General features: G+C 48.0%; 2 protein-coding genes across 22 annotated transcripts in view; one reads left to right on the plus strand and one right to left on the minus strand.

Moving 5' to 3' along the window:
• Positions 1-17,376, minus strand: part of ATG13 (autophagy related 13) — a 60,593-nt gene extending 43,217 nt beyond the window's left edge. For all 19 annotated transcript variants that reach the window (XM_077286877.1, XM_077286876.1, XM_077286875.1 and 16 more), the window contains exons 1-2: positions 17,239-17,376; positions 12,321-12,402 (exon numbers count right to left, since the gene is read on the minus strand). In XM_077286877.1, coding sequence (XP_077142992.1) covers positions 12,321-12,389 — 69 coding nt within the window. In that variant the 5' untranslated portion in view covers positions 12,390-12,402; positions 17,239-17,376. The remainder of the gene's footprint in view (positions 1-12,320; positions 12,403-17,238) is intronic.
• Positions 14,760-24,213, plus strand: HARBI1 (harbinger transposase derived 1). Of its 3 annotated transcripts, none has more exons than XM_077286879.1 (3): positions 14,760-14,874; positions 22,338-23,069; positions 23,810-24,213. In XM_077286879.1, exons 2-3 carry the CDS (start codon positions 22,400-22,402, stop codon positions 24,181-24,183), a joined length of 1,044 nt encoding a protein of 347 aa, XP_077142994.1. In that variant the 5' UTR covers positions 14,760-14,874; positions 22,338-22,399; the 3' UTR covers positions 24,184-24,213. The 3 variants fall into 3 exon arrangements, with proteins under 3 accessions (XP_077142994.1, XP_077142993.1, XP_077142995.1); XM_077286878.1 differs by lacking the exon at positions 14,760-14,874 and adding an exon at positions 17,489-17,656; XM_077286880.1 differs by lacking the exon at positions 14,760-14,874 and adding an exon at positions 18,018-18,108.
• Positions 24,214-25,169: the final 956 nt, after the last annotated feature.

Genomic DNA, 25,169 nt, shown 5'->3' on the forward strand with positions numbered 1-25,169 from the left:
TCTATTCATATATCTATCTATAGATATATCTGGATAGATATATCTATTGATAGATGTATGGATAGCGTAGGGTGTGTGTCCACTGTCCGGATTACATCCGAATTAGCTGCAGATTGCATGCTGCGTACTTGTAGTCCCATCGGATGATGCCTGCACACACACCCCAAAAGACCCCCCCCACACACACACACCTGAACAGTCCCGCACACACCCGAACAGCCAGGCACCCACCCGGACAGCCCCGCACACACCCGGACAGCCCCGCACACACCCGGACAGCCCCGCACACACCCGGACAGCCCCGCACACACCCGGTCAGCCACGCACACACCCGGACAGCCCGCAGACCCAGCACACACATACACGCACACAGTCACCGCCCACAGTCTTGTCCTTTCACATCAATGAGGACATCGTCCTCCCTTCCTTGTGCCTTTCCCCAGTTCATCCATTGGAGAAATCTCTTCACAAGTTGGATGTGGTCAGGGCTTTCCGGGTTTATCTTTCCAGAACTGCTTCCTTTCGTCAGGCCGATCCTCTGTTCATCGTTTCGGAAGGGCGTCAAAAAGGGGCTCCCCGCCTCCAAGTCCACAATTGCTCGTTGGATCCGTTCGGTGGTTCTGGAGGCATACCGTGTCCAAGACAAGCGGCCCCCTTCGGGGGTGAAGGCTCACTGTACCCGGGCTGTGGGAGCTTCCTGGGCAGTTCGTCACCAAGCTTCGGCCTCGCAGGTTTGCAAGGCCTCAACGTGGTCATCCATTCACACCTTTGTAAAATTCTACAAGGTGCATACTCAGCCTTCTGCGGACGCGAGCCTGGGTAGGAAGATACTGCAGGCTGTGGTTTCTCACCGGCCGACCTGACTCCTCTTTTTCTGCAGAATATCCCGCCCTAGGGACTGCTTTTGGACATCCCATGTTTACCTGTGTCCTCCAATGAAGCGAGAAAGAAAGAGGGATTTTTGGTTCTTACCGTAAAATCTTTCTTGGAGCCTTCATTGGGGGACACAGCACCATCCCCTTGAAGTTATACCGTGTTGGCTAACGTGCCGTTGTTGTGGGTTGGTACATAGGTTGAGTTTTATATTACCTGTTCCTACTACTGCTTTTGCACCAACTGAGTTGCCTGGTGCCTGTCGGAGGGTGTATACTGCCGGGGAGGAGCTACTTCTTTATTTGCATAGTGTCAGCCTCCTAGCGAGAGCAGCATACACCCATGGTTACCTGTGTCCCCCAATGAAGGCTCCAAGAAAGAGATTTTACGGTAAGAACCAAAAATCCCTCTTTTTAGTATCTTTTTTTTGTTTTTTGTTTTTTTCTACTTCACGACATTCACAGTTTTGGTTCATTAAAGTTGTCCACTACTATAACTCTTTCTTTTTTTCATAAATCTTGCTATTATGTGCCACTGAAAACATCTACTGTGTTTATTTTAGCAATATTACCTTTTATCATGCTGTAGCAGCACATCTTTAGTGCTGGATCCAGCTCTCATGGGGTTAAATCGACAACTTCCTTTCTCCAGAGTTATTGTGCTCTAATACTACAAGTTCCATGATGCATTGCACTCGCCTGTAACTCTGCACCTGGTACACCCTCTCCAAAACACACCCCAACCCCTCCCTCCTCTCCCCCCTCTATCTTCAAAAAGATTTGTGATGTCATTATTGTCCAACCTCCTCTTTTACATTTGTCCAACCCGCACTCCATTACACACACAGATAGATGATAGATGAAATGGATAGACAGATCTACATATAGATAGATCTATAGATGCATACATCTATCTATTCATATATCTATCTATAGATATATCTGGATAGATATATCTATTGATAGATGTACGGATAGCGTAGGGTGTGTGTCCACTGTCCGGATTACATCCGAATTAGCTGCAGATTGGATGCTGCGTACTTGTAGTCCCATCGGATGGTGCCTGCACACATACCCCAAAAGACCCCCCCCCCCCCCCCCCGCACAGCCCCGCACACATCTGAACAGTCCCGCATACACCCGAACAGCCAGGCACCGACCCGAAAAGCCCCGCACAGACCCGAACAGCCCCGCACACACCCGGACAGCCCCGCACACACCCGGACAGCCCCGCACACACCCGGACAGCCCCGCACACACCCGGACAGCCCCGCACACACCCGGACAGCCCCGCACACACCCGGACAGCCCCGCACACACCCGGACAGCCCGCAGACCCAGCACACACATACACGCACACAGTCACCGCCCACACACTTTCCTCCTCCCGAACTGCAGCGTTTCTCGGACCCACATCCGCAGCAAAACTGCAGATCTTTTTTACATCTGCGGTTTTGTTGCGGATGTGCTCAACTCAATGAAAGTCTAAGGGTGCAGAAACGCTGCAGTTCCGCACAAAAGAAGTGATGTGCACAAGTCTGCGGCTCCCATAGACTTACATTGGTTGTGCACTACACTGCGGATCTGCAATCAAATCCGCAACGTGTGCACACAGCCTTAGCATTTAGTGAACCTAGCAAAAAAGTGTGGGATTGCACTTTTTTGCAATTTCATTGCACTTTGAATTTTTTTCACATTTTCTGTTACACAACATGGTAAAACCAAGGGTGTCGTTCAAAAGTAGAACTTGTCCCGCAAAAAATAAGCCCTCACATGGCCATATTGACAGAAAAATTATGGCCCTGGAAAGAAGGGGAGCGATAAACGAAAACAAAAAAGCTCCAGGGGTGAAGGGGTTTAGAAACATGGATATGGACATATATATGGAAATAGACAGATATATAGATATATCTGTATGTATTCATCTATTTGTTATCTATCTATCCATCTATCTGTGTGTAATGGAGTGCGGGTTGGACAAATGTAAAAGAGGAGGTTGGACAATAATGACATCACAAATCTTTTTGAAGATAGAGGGGGGAGAGGAGGGAGGGGTTGGGGTGTGTTTTGTAGTGGGTGTACCAGGTGCAGAGTTACAGGCGAGTGCAATGCATCATGGAACTTGTAGTATTAGAGCACAATAACTCTGGAGAAAGGAAGTTGTCGATTAACCCCATGAGTGCTGGATCCAGCACTAAAGATGTGCTGCTACAGCATGATAAAAGGTAATATTGCTAAAATAAACACAGTAGATGTTTTCAGTGGCACATAATAGCAAGATTTATGAAAAAAAGAAAGAGTTATAGTAGTGGACAACTTTAATGAGCCGAAACTGTGAATGTCGTGAAGTAGAAAACAAACAAACAAAAAAAAGATACTAAAAAGAGGGATTTTTGGTTCTTACCGTAAAATCTCTTTCTTGGAGCCTTCATTGGGGGACACAGGTAACCATGGGTGTATGCTGCTGTCGCTAGGAGGCTGACATTATGCAAATAAAGAAGAAGTAGCTCCTCCTCGGCAGTATACACCCTCCGACAGGCACCAGGCAACTCAGTTGGTGCAAAAGCAGTAGTAGGAACAGGTAATATAAAACTCAACCTATGTACCAACCCACAACAACGGCACGTTAGCCAACACGGTATAACTTCAAGGGGAGGGTGCTGTGTCCCCCAATGAAGGCTCCAAGAAAGAGATTTTACGGTAAGAACCAAAAATCCCTCTTTCTTTCTCGCTTCATTGGGGGACACAGGTAAACATGGGACGTCCAAAAGCAGTCCCTAGGGCGGGATATTCTGCAGAAAAAGAGGAGTCAGGTCGGCCGGTGAGAAACCGCAGCATCTTCCTACCCAGGCTCGCGTCCACAGAAGGCCGAGTATGCACCTTGTAGAATTTTACAAAGGTGTGAATGGATGATCAAGTTGAGGCCTTGCAAACCTGCGAGGCCGAAGCTTGGTGACGAACTGCCCAGGAAGCTCCCGCAGCCCGGGTAGAGTGAGCCTTCACCCCCGAAGGGGGCCGCTTGTCTTGGACACGGTATGCCTCCAGAACCGCCGAACGGATCCAACAAGCAATTGTGGACTTGGAGGCGGGGAGCCCCTTTTGACGCCCTTCCGAAACGATGAACAGAGGATCGGCCTGACGAAAGGAAGCAGTTCTGGACAGATAAACCCGGAAAGCCCTGACCACATCCAACTTGTGAAGAGATTTCTCTAAGGGATGAACCGGGGAAGGGCACATGTGAAAGGACGAGACTACCTTCGGTAAGAAGGAAGGAACCGGCCGAAGAACCACCTTGTCCTGGTGCAGGACTAGAAAGGAAGAACGACAGGATAATGCCACCAGCTCCGACACTCTTCTAATGGAGGTGATGGCGACCAAGAAGGCTACCTTCCAAGATAGAAGTGAGAAGAAAATGTCCTGAATCGGTTCAAAAGGCGCACGCTGGAGGGCGTCTAACACGAGGTTGAGATCCCAAGGCTCAACAGGAGGATAAGGGGGAGCTATATGGGCGACCCCCTGAATAAAGGTCCTCACCTGAGGAAGGGAGGCCAGGTCTCTTTGAAAAAGGATGGACAAAGCGGAAATCTGGCCCTTCAAGGTGCTAAGGGAAAGTCCCGAATCGAGACCCGCTTGAAGGAAACTGAGAAGGGATGGAAGGGAAAAGGTCATAGGAAACAGACTGTTGTCCTGACACCACGGAAAAAAAGGCCTTCCAACATCTGTGGTAGATACGCGAGGAGGCCAGTTTTCTCGCTTTTATCATAGTCTGGATGACGATGTGAGAAAAAAACCGCGTCCCTCAGTACCGCGGCCTCAACGGCCATACCGTTAAATTCAGAGACCGAGAATTCGGGTGGAAGAGGGGCCCCTGCGAAAGAAGATCCGGACGATTCGGGAGTCTCCAAGGGACATCCGATAACATGTTCACCAGTTCCGCATACCAGGCCCTGCGAGGCCAATCTGGAGCTACCAAGAGCACGGGGACCCCTTCCAACTTGATCTTTTTTACGACCCTTGGGATCAAGGGGAGGGGTGGGAACAGATAGGGCATCTGAAACTGGGCCCATGAGATCACGAGAGCGTCGCATCCGACGTCCATCGGATCCCGAGATCTGGAAACGTACTGGGGAACCTTGTGGTTTACCCGGGAGGCCATTAAATCGACGTCTGGGACGCCCCACCGCTGGCAAATCTGGCTGAAGATTGAGGGGAGGAGAGACCACTCGCCCGCCACGATGCCCTGGTGACTGAGAAAGTCGGCTTCCCAATTGTCCACCCCCGGGATGTAGACGGCTGATCGAGAGGGAACGTGGCTCTCCGCCCAACGCAGAATCTTTGCCACTTCCGTCATGACTTGTCTGCTGCGAGTCCCTCCCTGATGGTTTATGTAAGCCACGGCTGTGGCGTTGTCCGACTGAATGCGGACCGGTTTTCCTGAGAGGAGAGACTCCCAGCGGATGAGGGCTAGGAAGATGGCTCTGATTTCCAAGTGGTTGATGGGGAGGCGCGCCTCCTGAGCAGTCCAGCGGCCCTGGGCCGTGAGGTGGAAAAAAAACGCTCCCCAACCTTGGAGGCTGGCGTCGGTGGTGATAACCTGCCAGCGGGGAGGGAGAAATGACCTCCCGCGTAGAATGGAGGTGGACAGCGTCCACCAAGAGAGAGACTGTTTCACCCTGGGAGAGAGGCGAAACTGGCGATCCAGGGAAAGTGGGTTCCTGTCCCAGGCAGACAAAAGGGCCAGCTGGAGGGGACGAGAGTGGAACTGGGCATAGGGGACCGCTTCCATAGAAGCGACCATTCTCTCCAGAACCCTCATGGCGAGGCGAAGGGACAGAGGGTTCGGGCCCTTCAGTGCTCTGACACCCCGACGAAGAGAAAGGAACTTCTCCTTGGGGAGGAAGACCTGACCCTGAGAGGTGTCGAATTCCATGCCCAGGAACTCCAGACGCTGGGTTGGAATCAAGGAAGACTTCTGGTAGTTGATTATCCAGCCGAGGCGAACAAGCGTGTCCAGAGTAAGCTGGAGGCTCTGGCTGCAGTCCCGACGGGATGAGCCCTTGATCAAGAGGTCGTCGAGGTATGGGATTACCAGAATCCCTTTTGAACGCAGAATGACCATGACAGCTGCCATGACCTTCGTAAAGACCCTGGGAGCAGACGCCAGCCCGAAAGGGAGGGCCGTGAACTGGTAACGATGTTCTTGGATAGCGAACCGGAGGAACCTCTGATGCTGTACGCAAATCGGAACATGAAGGTACGCATCCCGAATGTCCACGGAACACAGAAACTCTCCCGGTTGCATGGACGCGTCCACCGAGCGTAGAGATTCCATTCTGAAGTGCCGAATCCGTAGATGGCGGTTCATCCGCTTGAGATCCAAAATTGGACGGAGAAAGCCGTCCTTTTTTGGAACCACGAACAGGTTTGAGTAAAAACCCGAAAACCGCTCGCGATAAGGAACTGGAACTACGACTCCTGAGGTGAGGAGCAAATCGACGGCCTGGAGAAGCCCTGAGAGATGGGAGGGCTGTTTGGGAGGACGAGAGAGCAGGAAACGTCTTCCTGGGGGTGAAGAAAATTCTATTTTGTAGCCTGAAGTGACGTTCTCCCTGACCCAGGCGTCGTCGACTACCGATAGCCAAACTTCTGAGAACAGAAGAAGCCGGCCTCCCACCCTGGAGGGATTTCCAGGTGGGGGCGACCCGTCATTTATTAGAAAACCTGTGGCCGCGAGGTCCAGATGGTTTTGGAGGGGTGGCTCTTAGCTCTCCAGCGCGGGGGAGGCCTGAAAGAAGGCTTCCTCCGGTCTCCTTGTGAGGAAGAGCGGTCCTGATTGGGGTTTCCAGCGGAGACAAAGGACCGAAAGGACTGGGGGCCCCTCCTGTTGAAGGCACGTTTAGGCTTGGACTGGGGTAAGGAGGTATTCTTACCACCCGTAGCGTCTGAGATCATTTGGTCCAACTGCTTGCCGAAGAGTCTAGAACCCTGGAAGGGCAGACCAGTGAGGGATTTTTTAGAAGCAGGATCTGTGTTCCACGCTTTTAGCCAAAGAACCCGGCAAATGGCCACAATGTTACTGTTAGCCCTAGCCGAGCAGGCCGCCGCATCAAGGGAGGAATTCATGAGATATTTACCCGTAAGAGAAATCTGATCCGCTAAATCAGACAGTTCCTCAGCAGGAGCAGAGGCCAAAATGCCTCTGCGCAGGGTTTTGGCCCAGGCTGACACAGCCTTGGCTACCCATGAAGAGGCGAAACTAGGACAGAAGGAGGCTCCAGAAGCCTCAAACACCGATTTGGCTAACGCCTCGATTTGTCTGTCCGTGGGGTCCTTAAGAGAAGCCGCGTCCGGGATAGACAGAACCGTCTGAGAGGCTAGTCTGGACACAGGCGGGTCGACCTTAGGAGACTCGGACCATTTGCTGACAAGGTCGGAGTGAAAAGGGTATAAAACGTCCAGCCGTTTCCTGCCAGGGAAACGCTTACCAGGGTTTTCCCAGTGAGTAGACGTAGTGTTGTCGAACTCCCTGTGATTAGGAAAAAACCTAGAGGGACGTTTAATCCGTTTAAACGCAACTGAGACGTCCTGAGAGCTTGCCTCATCCTCCTTAAGATCAAGCGTCTGAATAATAGCCGAAATAAGGCTATCGACCATATCCTGTGTTCCGGAAGTCTAATCTACATCCGAGTCAGATTCCGACTGAGAGGTTAAGTCAGACCCGATGTCCGCCTGCGAAGAGGGGGAACGGGCAGACGGGCATCCCGTGTCGTCCGGGGAACTGGAAGAGGATCTAGAAAGAGTCCTTTTTCTGTCTCTTTAGTCAAGTCTGCCTCTGTGAGGGTCTTGGACAGGTGCGAGCAAATCGCCGTGCAAGGCGTTCGTGGCACTGGTGGCATTAGAGAGAAGCGGGATACGTTTAAGTGCCTGGACCAGGGACTGAGACAGTCAGGTCTGACACTGATTGAGACATTGCAACAGCCCACTCCGGGGGAGGGGGGGTTCACTCATCCCGAGACCTAGGAGCCTCCTGAGGGACGGACATGATGGAAGGAACGCAGGACGGGCAGAAAGGAGAAGGCTGACCTGAGGCCCACTTTTTCTTACAGTGAGCGCAGGCATAGTGGACGACCGGTAGTGGAATAGCCTGGAGTGGGGTCAGACATAGGTAGAGTTATTACCTTGTGCAGGTGCGGAGAAGTACTGCAGGGAGGATTAGAGCCCGAGAGAGCAGTAGCGCCGAGCCTACCGAAAAAAACAGTGACAGCGGCAGCCGCAGGAGTCTGTGTCCCCCAGAGATCCTTGTGTCCCACGCGATGCGCAGGAGATGCTGGCAGGAAGAGGAAGTCGGCCTGTGGAACGCGGGAACCACGCGGTGGAGGTGGGCGTGTACAAGCGCCGAAGGGGGGAGAAGAACGCCCCCAAGAGCGCTGGACTCCGTGAAAAGCGTGGCCGCGGGGATGCAGGGCGGAACAAGGCCGCAAAGGGGCGTGGTCAGCCGAGCGCCGAAAAGCCGGCTGTAGAAGGAAAAAAGAAAATGGCGCGCAAGCGCCGGTTTGAAATAGAAGGAAGAATAAAGATGCCTGCTGTGCGGGCGACTGTGCGCAAGAATCAGAGGTGACTCCGAAAAGGCAGAGGCTCTCCTAAGAGATCGCTGGGGGGAGGTTTAAGAACCATAAAGGGGCTTGTCAAGGTGCACGCTCCGGTCACATCCCCTGTGCCCTTCAGAATGCAAATTGCTTTAACCATGTCTCACTCCGGGGGAGGGGGCAGGCTGCGCGCTCACACTGACAAACAGTCCCTAAATGTTGATTGAAGATTCTCTACCTGAGGTTGAGGAACACATCAGGAGCCCTTGTCCGAGGAGAGGGTCCTGGGATGAAGTCCTCATTCCCGCGCCACGAACACTGGCGCAGAAGACGGCGTCAACCCCTAAGCAGGGGCAGAGGGTCACTGGAAGTGACCGCCGTCTTCCTCTCAGCCCACTCCGAGGAGAGGGATGAGGAGGGGAAAACGGGCAAGGACTGGCCACTGAGAAAGGTCACCCTGAACACCCGAAGGGGTGACAGGGGACGAAGTCCTGCCCAGTGCGTCCGAGAGGGTGCGATGTGGGTGAACCCACACTGCTCTCTCGGTCGCTCAAAGTGGGGAAAACAGGGTGGTTAGAAAACTTCACCGTTACCCTGAAGAAAGTATCTGAAAAAGAAAGGGGGAAATGATTAATAACACACAACAAACCCCTGCAAAAGAAATACGGATCTGGGGTTAGATCCAGGTCCACCTCCTACAGACACTAAGCAAAAACTGAGTTGCCTGGTGCCTGTCGGAGGGTGTATACTGCCGGGGAGGAGTTATTTCTTCTTTATTTGCATAGTGTCAGCCTCCTAGCGACAGAAGCATACACCCATGGTTACCTGTGTCCCCCAATGAAGCGAGAAAGAAATTGTTGTTTTTCAGTCATTTTGCATCCCGAAAATTTTTTTTTATAAAAAGTGTTCAAAACTCGGCATGTATCCACAATTAGGAGCGATAGAAATGAATGCTAGAAACACAAGAACATATATGTGGCACCACTGCAGAAGAATAAAGATGGCAGCAAAAAGAAGACAATCTGAAAATGCACCAAAAATACCATAGTGCGTATTGCTGGATGACGAACTCGATGCATCTTTACACTAAGTGATAAGTGGGAAACAAGATACTCATTTCCTGAAAACTGGGCAGTCTCAAAAGGCTGCGAATCACCCGACGAACAAGAAGAATGCTTCTTTGTCAGGTGAAATGATTATTAACCCCTTAATGACAGCCAATACCTCTTTTAACTGACCTGAGATATAAGAGAATAGCATCCCCATACAGGTGACAATCCAGCAGCTGTCAGCTGTCCACTATAGCTGACAACTTGCTGTATCAGCCACGATCAGTGTTTGCACCATCCAAATCTGTTTAACCCCTTAGATGCTGCTGTCAATAGTGACTACATCATTATAAATGGTTAAAAGAGTGTGAGGGCTTCCTCTTTATCCCAGCTGGTGCCCTCAGATCACGATTTTGTGGTCCTGATGTTTGCCATGGCAATTCACGACCAAATAGCGGCCTTAGAGTCTGACTGCTATAGTAATCTGTTCAGAAGTTGGAGACATTTAGGTGGTAAAAATACACATTTTCATTTCTGTCATGTCACTTTGCATTAATTCCTGTAAAGCACCTGAAGGGTTAACAAACTAACTGACAGCAGTTTTCAATATATCAGGGGGTGCTGTTTTTAAAATGGTATCACTTTGGGGGGTTTTCCAATATATGGGACCCATAAAGGCACTTCAAACATGGATAAGTCCTCAAAAAGAAATTTTGTAAATTTCCTTGAAAATATGAAAATCGATGCTACATTTTTAAACCTCCTAAAATGCTAACAAAATAAAATAACATTTTACAAATGGTGCTGATATAAAGCCGACATGTGGGAAAAGTTATTTATTAACGGTTTCCTGTGGTATGACCATCTGGATTAACCCCTTTCTGACCTCGGACGGGATAGTACGTCCAAGGTCAGAAGCCCCTCTTTGATGCAGGGCTCCGGCGGTGAGCCCGCATCAAAGCCAGGACATGTCAGCTGTTTTGAACAGCTGACATGTGCCCGCAATAGGCGCGGGCAGAATCCCGATCTGCCCGCGCCTATTAACTAGTTAAATGCCGCTGTCAAACGCTGACAGCAGCATTTAACTACCGCATCCGGCCGGGCGGCCGGAAATGACGGCATCGCCGACCCCAGTCACATGATCGGAGGTCGGCGATGCTTCAGTATTGTAACTATAGAGGTCCTTGAGACCTCTATGGTTACAGATCCCCGGCAGCTGTGAGCGCCACCCTGTGGTCGGCGCTCACAGCACACCTGATTTTCTGCTACATAGCAGCGAACAGCAGATCGCTGCTATGTAGCAGAGCCGATCGTGCTGTGCCTGCTTCTAGCCTCCCATGGAGGCTATTGAAGCATGGCAAAAGTAAAAAAAAAAAAAAAAGTTAAAAAAAATGTAAAAAAAAATCTAAAAGTTTAAATCACCCCCCTTTCGCCCCAATCAAAATAAATCAATAAAAAAAAAAAAATCAAACCTACACATATTTGGTATCGCCGCGTTCAGAATCGCCCGATTTATCAATAAAAAAAAAAGCATTAACCTGATCGCTAAACAGCGCAGCGAGAAAAAAATTCGAAACGCCAGAATTACGTTTTTTTGGTCGCCGCGACATTGCATTAAAATGCAATAACGGGCGATCAAAAGAACGTATCTGCACCGAAATGATATCATTAAAAAGGCCAGCTCAGCACGCAAAAAATAAGCCCTCAACCGACCCCAGATCATGAAAAATGGAGATGCTACGAGTATCGGAAAATGGCGCAATTTTTTTTTTTTTTTTTAGCAAAGTTTGGAATTTTTTTTCACCACTTAAGTAAAAAATAACCTAGTCATGCTAGGTGTCTATGAACTCGTAGTGACCTGGAAAATAATAATGGCAGGTCAGTTTTAGCATTTAGTGAACCTAGCAAAAAAGCCAAACAAAAAACAAGTGTGGGACTGCAATTTTTTTGCAATTTCACTGCACTTGGAATTTTTTTCCCGTTTTCTAGTACACGACATGCTAAAACCAATGATATCGTTCAAAAGTCCAACTCGTCCCGCAAATAAAGCCCTCACATGGCCAAATTGACGGAAAAATAAAAAAGTTATGGCTCTGGGAAGGAGGGGAGTGAAAAACGAACACGGAAAAACGAAAAATCCCAAGGTCATGAAGGGGTTAAAGAGATAATCATTCAAATATAGAAAAGTGCAAATTTTTTAACATTTTTCTAAAATGTTTGATACTTTTTATAAATAAACAAAACATATTGACCTAAATTTACCATTATCATAAAGCATAATGCGTCATGAAAAAACAATCTCAAAATCACTGGGATTTGTTGAAGCGTTGCAGAGTTATCACCACATAAAGTGACACTGGTCAGATTTAAAAAACTTGGCTCCGTCATTAAAGGGTTAAGCTTGTTTAAAAACCAACGATCTAAGCAGCACATCACTCTGTGTAAACAGAATGTGCTGCCGAGGACTATGGCATTTCATGAGCCCAGAACAATCGTATTAGCGATCATTCTGTGTGTATGGATGTGCAGGGGCCAGTCTAAACAGCTTATTAAAAGATCAGCCGATTGGCCACGATTGTTTAGTGTAAATGCAAGTTTACATTACTTATCGGCTTTTTCTGCACCAAAAATTTGGAATAATATTAAGCCGCCCGATTTCAAGCCATATTTCAAGACCACACCAAGCAAAAAAAAAATGTGTGTCGAAAACGCAAAACTAATCTAGGGCAAAGAATGTAAGGGTTTTGTTTTTTTAACCTAAAATTCTGGGCCATTCATCAGCATAAATATCCCCCACTTAGTTTTGCTTCTACCTTTAATGCAAAGAATTTGACAAACTTGTCCAAGTCCTTCCGGTCCTGAGGGCTGAGGTCGGAATCCATTGTGTCTGGAGACCTGCAGAAATGAGAATAAATGATTAATAAAGTGGGAGGAAGAAAGGCGGCAGAGCCAATAAGATGCCGGGTCTGACCTGTGCCACACGGCATCAGCATAAGCAAACACTTATTTTTTTATGCCAGAGTAACGAAAACAAAAGTGGTATCAGAGTCTTGCAGCAATAAAACTGGGGGATTGAGACCCCCTTTCAGTGGTGTGGCCTCAGATCAGACATGGTCTGTAACGAGGATTCGGGAAAAAAAAAGGTCACTTTGGAAAAACCTAGTGGCCATGATCCAACGTGCAATAACTCGGCTTTTTTTCCTGTTGTGTTTTTCTGCGGGCAGGGTCAATGATGCTACCATTAGGAGGTAGACGCTAAGCAAAAGAAAGGTTATACAGTCCTAGTTGAGCCCACTAAGCAGGGAGGTCTACCTCCTCTAGACACTGGGCTAAACCCGACTAGCTTTCTGCCTGCGGGAAGGGTATGGCTGGATGGAGGAGCTAAATCTTTTCCCTTTAGTGATTGGAAATACAGGGATGACATGATCTCCCAATATCCAACTCAGGAGGCCGAACCGCACTGCCAACTGCCCTAAATTAGGAAGACGCAGAGGTCCAGCAGAGCACAAATCCCCAGCAATCCGTCATCTATAGAGGCAGAATTCAATGATCCCTGAGATGCCCCACCACCCCAACAGGTGACATCCAAGGGTGGAAGGCATTGCAAGGAGCAAAGGCCGGAAGTCACCGCATCTCTACCCAGTTCCAGGAAAAGCACTGGCAAACCTACCACTCTGGTAGAAAGTAACCACAGAGAACCCATATCTGCTGCATATGATGAAAAACTGGTTAAAAAAAGGATTCCTACTGTTCATGACAGAATGAAGGATTGAGAGACTAGGCAGAAAAGACTTGGGGGCGGGGGGTGTCTGCAGTCACTAATTAAAGCTAAGTGGCGCCTAAGGGTCACTTTTCATGATACGTACTAACTAGAGCATTACACGGAGGGACTGAGAACAAGACGGCAGCTCAAAGGCAGACGCTTTCCTTCTGAGGGGGATATAGGATGCCATGCTCAGCTTTTTGAAGCCAACTCTGCCCTCCTCAGCAGTTTCTCAAAGTGTACCCCTGGGGAGCAGCAAAATCTGAATATTCAGTTATATAAGCTCAGTGTCATCTCCCGGAAGGCACGTGGGATATTAATGAAAGCTTATGAATCCCCTGTACTTGCAGTACTGAAAACTTCACCTATATCTGGAGGCCGTACAGACTGCACCCACGGTCGATCAGGAGGAGCAGCTCTGCACCAATTTTATTAACTGAAATTAATTTTCTTCTGTATCTAGAGCAGATTCAGCTCCAGAGTCTGCATCAAGAACCACTTCAGATACTCTTTAATGTCTATTGATCTCAATGGGAAACCGTCCCCAAAGTGCACAAGGTGCTGTTCTCGTCTCCCCAAACTTTTTTTGGATAATTTAAAGATTATTCAAAGAGGTTTTTGGGCAGAATCAGCTCCAAAATCCTCATAAAACCCCCTCCATATGAACATCCCCTGATCAATACACAGTACAATGGCGAGCAGCAGTATGGACTCTGCATTGGTGGCCGTAGTATGTGTCATATTTGGAAACTTTCTTCTTTATGTGCACCGGAGACAAGGAGACTCTGATAATTTCTCAGCAATGCTTAGATTTATGAAGTGAAATGGGTATTTTCATCTTAGACTATTATAGATATTACTAGACTGTGGCCCGATTCTAATGCATCGGGTATTCTAGAATATGCATGTCCCCGTAGTATATGGACAATGATGATTCCAGAATTCGCGGCAGACTGTGCCCGTCGCTGATTGGTCGAGGCAACCTTTATGACATCATCGTCGCCATGGCAACCATTATGACATCTACGTCGATACTGTGCCTGTCGCTGATTGGTCGAGGCCTGGTAGCAGACTGTGCCCGTCGCTGATTGGTCGAGGCAACCTTTATGACATCGTCGCCATGCTGTGCCCGTCTCTGATTGGTCGAGGCCTGGCGGCAGACTGTGCCCGTCGCTGATTGGTCGAGGCAACCTTTATGACATCATCGTCGCCATGCTGTGCCCGTCTCTGATTGGTCGAGGCCTGGCGGCCTCGACCAATCAGAGACGCGGGATTTCCAGGACAGACAGACAGACAGAAACACAGACAGACAGAGACGGAAAAACCCTTAGACAATTATATATATAGATTATTATTATTATACATTTTTATAGCGCCATTTATTCCATGGCACTTTACATGTGAAAAAGTGGGCAAATATAGACAAATACAATTAAACATGAGCAAAAAACAAGGCACACAGGTACATAAGGAGGGAGGACCCTGCCCGCGAGGGCTCACAGTCTGCAGGGGATGGGTGAGGATACAGTAGGAGAGGGTAGAGCTGGTTGTGCGGCAGTTCAGTAGGTTCGGGATCACTGCAGGCTGTAGGTTTGTTGGAAAAGGTAAGTCTTCAGGTTCTTTTTGAAGGTTTCTATGGTAGGCGAGAGTCTGATGTGTTGTGGTAGAGAGTTCCAGAGTAGAGGGGGAAGCACAGGAAAAGTCTCTGGATGCGGTTGTGGGAAGAGGAGATGAGAGGGGAGTAGAGAAGGAGATCTTGAGAGGATCGGAGGTTGCGTGTAGGTAGGTACCGGGAGACCATGTCACAGATGTATGGAGAAGACAGGTTGTGGATGGCTTTGTATGTCATTGTGAGGGTTTTGATCTGGAGTCTCTGGGCGATAGGAAACCAGTGAAGGGCTTAGCATAGGGGAGAGGCTGGGGAATAGCGGGGAGATATGTCTTATCTTTGAAAAATAAGGATAAAACTTGCAGGAAAAAAAATCAGAAGTATGAATAAAGCCTAAACCCTCGATACAATGGTCCTCTGACCAAAGCAGTTGGCAGTTATCACAAAGCGATTTGTCTGGTCAGTTCTCTTATTCCCCATAAAGCAGTTTTCCGGGCCTTGTCCATCCCAACATCAAAACAGCAGGTGTGTAACTCCCAGCAACTCTACCAATGAGATGTTTAGAGGGTGGAGCTGCTCCAACATGGGCCATGTCTCCTTCATTGTCATCAGAAACCACTCCGTACATTTTGAAGCATCAGCCTTGGTACTTGGTTGTTGTCTGCACAGGCACAGCTATTACTAAAAGCCAAGAGAAGGACCCTGATGATGTAACAATAAAGGTCTATCCTAAAAATAAACTATCGGCATCAAGGACTGAGAAAAAACTTCTGGTAGTGGAGCATCTATATAGACAGCTGATGCTCCCAGGGAGGAAAGATCCCTGCGGCGTACATGACATAGGGCAGGGCCATGGCCATCCAGGAGGAGCATGACGAAAGGGCAGGGCCATGGCCATCCAGGAGGAGCATGACGATCGGGCAGGGCCATGGCCATCCAGGAGGAGCATGACGATCGGGCAGAGCCATGGCCATCCAGGAGGAGCATGACGATCGGGCAGAGCCATGGCCATCCAGGAGGAGCATGACGATCGGGCAGAGCCATGGCCATCCAGGAGGAGCATGACGATCGGGCAGAGCCATTGCCATCCAGGAAGAGCATGATGATCGGGCAAGGCTATGACCATCCATGAGGAGCATGACGATCAGGCAGGACCATAGCCATCCAAGAGGAGCAAGACGATCGGGCAGGCCAATGGCCAACTGGAAGGACCATGACGATCGGGCAAGGCCATCCAGGAGGAGCATGTCGATTGGGCAGGGCCATCTAGGAGAACCATATTGAACTTTTGAGGTCACCCAATATGTGATTGTTTTGCAAAAGATTACAGCAGATCTTAAAAGTGTTATCCAGCTTCTCACTTCCGCTTCAGGAGGTCAGCTGTTCTTGTGACCTGCCATGGCATCTGCTCACTCCTGAGAAAGTGAGCAGCACTGTATTACCCCTTCAAAGGAATATTCCCTAAAAAACATGTTATTCCCTATACACTGTACAGGATAACTTACTGATTGCTGTGGATCCCAGCACACAGACCCCCAGAGATCCCGAGCTCTGCAGCCTCGTTTTGAACGCAGTGTAGGTGCCTATGCTCGACCTCTGCTCCATTCATTGTCTATGGGAGTGTCGCTGTAATACAAATTGTATTCTAGGATTCATCCCTGTATTGGCTAACCAGAAGAATTATGTTTGCAGCTTTCAGAGCACAGAGGTTCCTTCTTCATGCAGGTTTAAAACCTATGAGAGTGTTGTCAGCTGACTGCAGTGTTCGCTCCGCTATTTCCTGCAGTCTCATAGACAATGATTATGTCTGCACCTCTGCTGCATTCAGAAAAGGACAGCAGAGCTCGGACCTCAGGGAGCGCTCCGGGTCCCAGTGCTCGGACCTCAGGGAGCGCTCCGGGTCCCAGTGCTCGGACCTCAGGGAGCGCTCCGGGTCCCAGTGCTCGGACCTCAGGGAGCGCTCCGGGTCCCAGTGCTCGGACCTCAGGGAGCGCTCCGGGTCCCAGTGCTCGGACCCCCAGCATATCGCAAGTTACTCAAGCAATAACCTTTCAAAATAATCAGCATCGACTTACACAGTTAAACAGCATAAGAAGCCCCCCCACCACCACATCACGGAGCCTCCCGTAGGGCTACACACAAGGACGCACCGTCTCCAGGCCGTAATGTCTCGGTCTGATCACAGCATATATTCTATGTATTGCACAGTATTGAGTGAGGCCATAGTACAGAGGATAAAACCTGAACACAAGGCGGAGGATCCCCCTCATATAACAGCTATGATATTGTATGTATATAGTGCGACTTTGTATTTTCCCCCTTGTAATGGGCACTTCTGGTCAGCACATTCCCTGCTCACCTCCGGCTGACGCTTCTTCTGAGGGCAGCTCCAGTCCCCTGTCTCCCCGGCGCCGGCTCTCCTTCTCCCCTTCCCTCACGTCCCCGGTGCCGGCTCTCCTTCTAAACTTCCCTCACGTCCCCGGTCCCCCGCTCGGAGCCGCCATTACTGTTTGTGTTTTGCTCTGTCTGTGTGGAAAGCTCATCCGCGATTTCTCAGCCGCACATTCTACACCCAGAAAAACCGTTCCCCTACGCCCCGGCTCCCTCTCACCCCCGCAGCACCATCTTATGACCGCCTTGTTTATACCAGGAGGGAGGATATTTTTTTTTCTCCAAGCTGCGTCATGTTCTGGAGATGTGGAATCTGCAGCCGCCAACAACAAGACTGACTGCAGAGACTGCACTGGGTGCTGAGGTCCGGAGAGCCCGGAAATTCGGTAAATTTACTGATTGCGTGGGACCCGGGGCCGCTGCTGCTGCTTCACCGGAGGGGGCTGCTCAGCTCTGCTACATAGTTTCTGTGGGATAATTCTAAAAAAAAACTAGAGACCATAGAAAGAATAATCCACAGCAACCAATCACAATGCAGCTTTCATTTTTCAGAAGCTTTATGGAGACTGAAAACTGCAACCTGATTGGTTGCTATTGGTAACAGCACCATTTATCTTTTACTCTCCCACTGAGGCTTGTTGTCATTTTGTCCTCCTCTTCTTCCACACGCAGGGCTTGTTTTTTACGAGACGAGTCGTAGTGGTCAATGATACCTTTCACTTTACTATATAATGTAGTGAAAAATGGGAAAGGCTGATTCCACGTGCGGTGAAATGTTGAAAAAAGTCATTCCGCCATGTTTTTTTTTGTTCTTGTTTTTTACGGCATTTATCGTGGGGTAAAAATTACCAGATGAGCTGATTGCCCAGACTGGGTGCGATGATGGCGATGCCAGACTGTGTGTGTGTGTGTGTATGTATGTGTGTATGTATGTGTGTGTATATATATATATATATATATATATATATATATATATATATATATATATATATATATATATATATATATATATATATATACACACACATATGTACAGTGTGTCTATAAAGTCATGGTGCACTTTTTGACAAGTCACTGGAAAGCAACAAAAAACAAATGAAATGTGAAATCTGCGCCAAATAAAAGAAAAACTCTCCCAGTTTCATACGTATTCAGTGCAGTTCGATGTGGGCTCCATTTGTTGCCCTACACACATCCAAACGATAGTGAAGTGTATTAATCAGTGTATTACAGTGTATTAATCAGAGTTCAGTTTATCAGGGTTAATCTGACTGGGGGCTCAGCAACAGCTTAAATGAGTTTGTGTTGTTTGATTGGTTCTTGTTATCTCTCCTCATGAACAGGTCTGATATGATTGGGCCAGAGAAAGGGAGCCAAAATGTACTGGTCAAAAGTGCACCATGACTTTACCAACACACTGTATATATTGTTTTACATGGTGGAAAAATTCTAAAATTTGTAAAAAAAAATAAGAGAAATCTATATATTAGGTTTGCGGCGCCATTTATATATATGTAATAAAAAATGTATTTAACAACTGTGATACAGTGACCCCTGTTACAGCTAGGGGACGCTGCATGTGCTTCTCAGGATATGCATGGAGGCATATCTGTGGTTATAATGGTTGAACTAGCCACCTCCCACCTATGGGAGTGGCTACAAGTATATGATGTGACCATGTGGGTCACATGGAAAAGAAAGGTGGATGGACCTGAGTGGTATGTGTGCCAGGTCCTGGAGGGTCTCTGTGTTGGGAGGTCCTGGGAGTAGGACTAAATCCCTGAAGAGCACGTGTGGGAGGCCTTGGACCTGGGGGCCTGTGTGTTGGACGGTCCCAGATGGTGATGGATGTCCTGAATAGCACACAGAGAGGACGCGTGTGCAGAGTCTGTGATGGCACTGCGTTTGGGGAAGCTACAGCCCGTCTGAGGATCTGGACTGTCAGGTGGCCTGGTGAGCAAGGCATGGCCAGGGACAATGATCCCAGTTCGGCAGCTTCCCTGAGAGAGAGTACTGACAGGAGTCAGCGTATGGAGCAGGAGCTCCTGGAAGGTAACCCAGCGTATGGGGTGCTGTGCAGTCACCCATGGTAACTGGACGTAGTAAGCTCCAGCACGATTAGAGACTGCAACCGTATTGTCGTATGTTGGTGCCTGTTGTGCTCCATGGACATTAATGAACTGTATGGCGTGCGGTCACCCACGATAACTGGACACAGAGGTTTGGCGTGTTTAGTGACCGCGTTTCAAAGCCGTATACTATGATATGAAGATTGATGTAAAGACTGCTTGTCCTTCATATTTCTGTGGCTTATGACTCCATAATAAACCACATGGACTGTTAAAGTGAAAACCCGTGCCTGACTACGTTAATCCGCTGCCAAATGAGTGTCCCCCAATGCACTCTGTAAGTGCAATCTTACACAACGTATAATTTTCTTTAAGTGTTATATCTAATGGTCCACGGGTGACAAGTAGGAAAAAAATTGGCTTTCCTCTGATGCTAGCAAGCCCTGCCTCACCACCAGCGCTGCCGAAAAACGCTTTGAAGGGGTATTCTGATAAGAAGAACAGGTAACAAGTACTAGATTGGTGGGGGTCCGTCCGCTGAGACCCCGACTGATGAATGGAGTGAAGAAGGTTAAGCATTGTTGCTTCATTCATTCTCTATGGGACGCTGGTGATAGGTATTTTTTTTTACTTAAATTTTAGTTGAGTAAAAACATTAGTGCTTCCCTGTCCTGACCGGTCCTCCATGACATCCGGAGTAGGCAGATGTAACTTCTGCGACCAGCATCCTTCATGCCTCTTGCGCTTACAAGGCAATGCGACATCATGGGGCCAAGTAAGCACAAGAGGCAGCCAGGATGGCGGATGCAGGGCAGTCCAGCTGCATATGGAGGACCACACTGGATGTCGGACCAGGGAAATGCAAATCTTTTTGCTCAACTCCAATTTAAAAGGAATCTTATCATGTACAAAAAACAAACAATACCTGCATATATAGTGGTAATCTGGGGGTTAATAGCATTTTTATCATGCCTGCCTTAGCATAAGAGCAGCTACAGAGAGAAAATTGACTTTTATTCTCCCTGCAGCCACTGACTTCCAGACATTGGGGCAGTGCAACAGTTACCGCTTACTGCAGAGCAGGCTGTCAGTCAATGTGCCGAGGAGAGCTCACATTGGATAGTGATCGGTGACTGCAACCGCCCCGATGACTGAAAGCGAGCGGCTGCAGGGAAGATACAACTTTTACATTCCTCCCTGCAGCTTAAACTTACACAGTCATCTGATGTGAATAACAGAAATGACATGTGCAAGGACCATAAATGGACCCATATTTCCTAATAGCGTCTCGTAGAGCACCCCCTAGCTCTCAGAATCCTCCGGTAACTAAATTCCTTAGGCCCCTGTCACACATCAGTTTTTTGCCGTCAGTCCCAATCCGTTAGCTCGACGGATCGACAAATCCGTCACAGATTGTGAAAAACTGATGCGACGGATCCGACTAGGGGGCTGAGTAAAGGATACTAAAAAAATCGGAGCATGCTCAGTTAAAAAAAAAAAAAAATTCGGCGACGAATTCTGTCATTTGACAGATGCGGCGCCCATAGGCTTCCATTCTAGCAAACGACAGACGGCATCAGATCCATCCCTGTCTATTTTTTTGACGGAGACAAAAAACGTTACTTTGTCATCTCCGGCCGCCGGACAAACAATTTTCGACGGATCCGGCAAACCACGGATGAAACGTGAGGCCATCCGTCGCTAATACAAGTCTATGAGAAAAAAACAGATCCGGCGGCATCAGTCACCGGATCAGTTTTTTTCAAAATTCGACGGATTGCGACTGATAGCAAAAAAACAGATGTGTGAAAGGGGCCTAACGTTCCACCTCTGGGACCCACATCTATCACTTTCCATTCACTTTTATGGCAGTTCCTAAATTAGCTATGTATGGCTGGCCATCCGGGGAATCGCTGGGTAAGATTAGGACTTTTTTCATGCCGAATCAAGTCACATGATCAAAACTGCGCATTTTGTCTTAGATTTCCTCCAATTTTTTGGCTGTGACAGCTCCAGAGACACTGCTACAAAGTGCAAGCGAATGGGGTCGCATGGTGATCACCAAGATACTGTGGCAAGCAAGTAAAAAATAATCCAAGTGGTTCCAACTCTTAGCAATTTGTTTGTCGTGATTCCTTTCTGGTCACAATATCACCCCATTCACTTGCACCATGCTGTGAACTCTCCAAGTGCCGTGAAATTGCTATATGCCGTCTTTACATCATTCATTCATATTTTAGAGGTGAGAAAATATTCTGAAATTTGTTAAAAAAAAAAAAAAATTGTCTCGCCACTTTTAGAGATTACTACCGTGTATTGATATTGATTTTGGGGTACGTATGACATTTTGATCGCTTTTTATTGCGCTTTTGTTTTGGGGGGGGAGAGGTTGGCGATGATTAAATAGCCTTCCAGGCATTCCAATTTTTTTTTTTCTTCGGCATTGAACTTATACTTTTAATAATTTTATAGTTCGATGTATTTTTTGGACACAATGATAATAAATATGTTTTTTTTTTTTTTACTTTAATTATTGTGGAAGCGACATGATCAAAATTTTTATATTTTTTTCAAACATTTTAATTTAATTTTTACTTTATTTTCAATTCCCCTAGAAGACTTAAACCTGCAATTTTTCCACCTTTACTATATACTGCAGTTCTCATACGAAGCTCAGCCTGTGGCTCCTCTTCATAGGAGGACCAAGATGGTAGTTATGTCATGGTAACTCATCGGTTCCCTACGATCGCGCCAAGTGTTATTTAATATTTAAATGGTTGGACTCCGGTGATCGGAGGGCGCTCCTGTGGCTGCTGGTACAGGTGGATGTCGGCTGTGTAACGCTGCCAGTATCTGCCTGGTATGAAGCAGGATCAGCGCCTGAGCTGGATTCTCACTTTCGATTACGTCTCGACCACATTGACCATCATTAGATGTAAATCGCAGATGGATGCTTCCTGAGTGATGACCGTCTCCTCCTTTCTCTTCTTTTTTCCAGATATCCTCCCTATGACGTAGCTCAGGATACTCGTGACATTAACTGGTCTTTGTAGCTTGACTATGGCTATTCCGATAACTGTCCTGGATTGCGACCTCCTGTTATACGGCCGCGGACACCGCACCCTGGACCGGTTTCGCTTGGATGACGTTTCCAATGAGTACTTGGTTACTACATATGGCTTCCCCCGGCCATTCATCAACTACCTGGTTGAGCTTCTGGGTGCCAGCCTATCCCGGCCGACTCAGCGATCCCGTGCCATCAGCCCTGAGACTCAGATCATGGCCGCTCTTGGATTTTACACCTCCGGTTCATTCCAGACCCGTATGGGAGACACGATTGGAATCAGCCAGGCTTCCATGAGTCGATGTGTGACCAATGTCACGGACGCCCTGGTGGAGAGAGTCTCGCAGTTCATCTGTTTTCCCCAGGAGGAAGAGTCGGTGCAGAAGCTGAAGGATGACTTTTATGGCCTGGCGGGGGTCCCAGGTGTGCTGGGAGTGGTGGACTGCATGCATGTGACCATTAAAGCCCCTAATGCAGAGGACTTGTCATATATAAACAGGAAGGGCTTGCACTCTTTAAATTGCCTTCTGGTGTGTGACACTCAGGGGGTCCTTCTCTGGGCTGAAACCCACCGACCCGGCAGCACCCAGGATGATATGGTTCTCCACCAGTCCAACCTTTCCTGTCTGTTTGAGACGAAAATGCACAAAGAAGGTTGGATGCTGGGTATGTTCCCATCATTTGTCTGCAGCTATGCATCATATACCCCCGGGGGGTTGTTAAGTGATGGGGGGGATTCCGTGACTGATGCCTCCTACTTATGGCACAGTATAGTCATACAGTCGCCTTTAGGATCCCATGTGAACCCCATTTCTCACCCTGGTATAACTGTATGTCACAGTACAGAGCTGTGTAACACAGCACACATCTGCCTGTAACAGCAGCGACCTGATCCAGCTCTGATCCCTCCTGTTTAACCATTTAAATGCAGCTGTCAATCCCTAAATGTCACAATAGCTGGTGCATACGGAGCAATTTATGGGCCAACGGGTCACAATGCCAGCTGAGACATAGCTGGGGACCCCCATCGCTGCCCTATTTACCCCTTTGTGACGCCCAGCCTGCCTGGATTTCCTAGGAAACCGTTAATTTAACTATACTAACTGCAATTAGATAACGGCAGGATCACGTTCCCTAAGGGGGAGCAAAAGTAATGTAAAAAAAAATAATAAATAAATTACACATATAGATAATTTTTGTAACTAATATAAAATATATATAGTAAAAAAATGATGTATGTTTTAGTCGACCACCTTATCTCAGGTTAACTTGTATGATAAAACCTATATTTGCATTTTTTTTTTTTTTACAAAGTTCTGAATTTTTTTTTTTTTATACCTCAGTATAAATAATTGAGTTTGTGATATATTTTGAGATATAACGGTCTCGTGTTTTGTCTTTATTAGCGGACAGCGCGATTCACCTACGGCCTTGGCTAATGACGCCAGTACAAATCCCCGAGAGCCCCCAGGAGTACAGATACAACATGGCGCACTCCGCCACTCACAGCGTCATGGAGAGCGCTCAGCAGGCGCTTCGTCACCGCTTTCGCTGCCTGGATGGATCGCGCGCCACCTTGCAATACTCCCCCGAGAAGTCGGCGCAGATCATCCTGGCCTGCTGCATCCTGCACAACATCGCGCTGCAGCATGGCCTGGATATTTGGTGTGATCCTGGACCTTCTGCCATGGAGACTGAAGAGGACTGTAATAACATGGAGGCGATGGAGACGGAAGCTTATCGAATGAGGCACGAACTAGTCCAGAATCATTTCACCTAGAGAATAAATATCAAATTAAAATACACCTTTACGTATGGCTCCTCTTCTTTATTGTCCCCGTGACAACACTTCCTGTCCTGTCAGGTATTTGCCCTGTCATATGGTCATTATGTGCATCCATGTCACCATTCACATCCTGAGAGCAGATATTAATATCAATGCTCTACAATGACTGATAACACCTCTATATACAGTAGATAACACAGGATCCACCATTCACAATAGGTGATGTCACAGCTCACCTCCTCCTCCCGTACAATGACTGATAACACCTCTATATACAGTAGATAACACAGGATCCACCATTCACAATAGGTGATGTCACAGCTCACCTCCTCCTGTACAATGACTGATAACTCCTCTATATACAGTAGAAAACACAGGGTCCACCATTCACAATAGATGATGTCACAGCTAACCTCCTCCTCCTGTACAATGACTGATAACTCCTCTATATACAGTAGATAACACAGGATCCTCCATTCACAATAGGTGATGTAACAGCTCACCTCCTCCTCCTGTACAATGACTGATAACACCTCTTTCTCCTACGCCTCATTGGGGGACACAGGACCATGTGTGTTATGCTGCTGCCACTAGGAGGACACTAAGTAACACATAAAGAATAACTCCTTCCCTGCAGTATACACCCTCCTGCTGGCTCTAAGTGAACCAGTTCTTGCTTAGTGTCTGTAGAAGGCACTCGGGTCTGTTTCAGACCCCGTTTTATTTTTTATTCCATTTTTTCCTTAACGGAGCGAATGGGGGTGACGGATCCTTTCTAGGTTCCGATCTCCCCCGAACCATCAACAGGCAAGTACGTGGAGCGTTCCTCCTAGACGTGGGATGCCAGCCCTGAGCTCACCTTACGGGCGACAGTTCCTTCGCGTTCCGATCTCCCCCCTCCATAGCAGGCGACCACATGGAGTAGCCCTCCATCTACCTCTCCTGGAGCCAGGTGCATAGCCGGACATAATATGTATGGT

The sequence above is a fragment of the Ranitomeya variabilis genome, chromosome 2 (assembly GCF_051348905.1).
Source record: "Ranitomeya variabilis isolate aRanVar5 chromosome 2, aRanVar5.hap1, whole genome shotgun sequence".
Classification (NCBI taxonomy): domain Eukaryota; kingdom Metazoa; phylum Chordata; class Amphibia; order Anura; family Dendrobatidae; genus Ranitomeya; species Ranitomeya variabilis.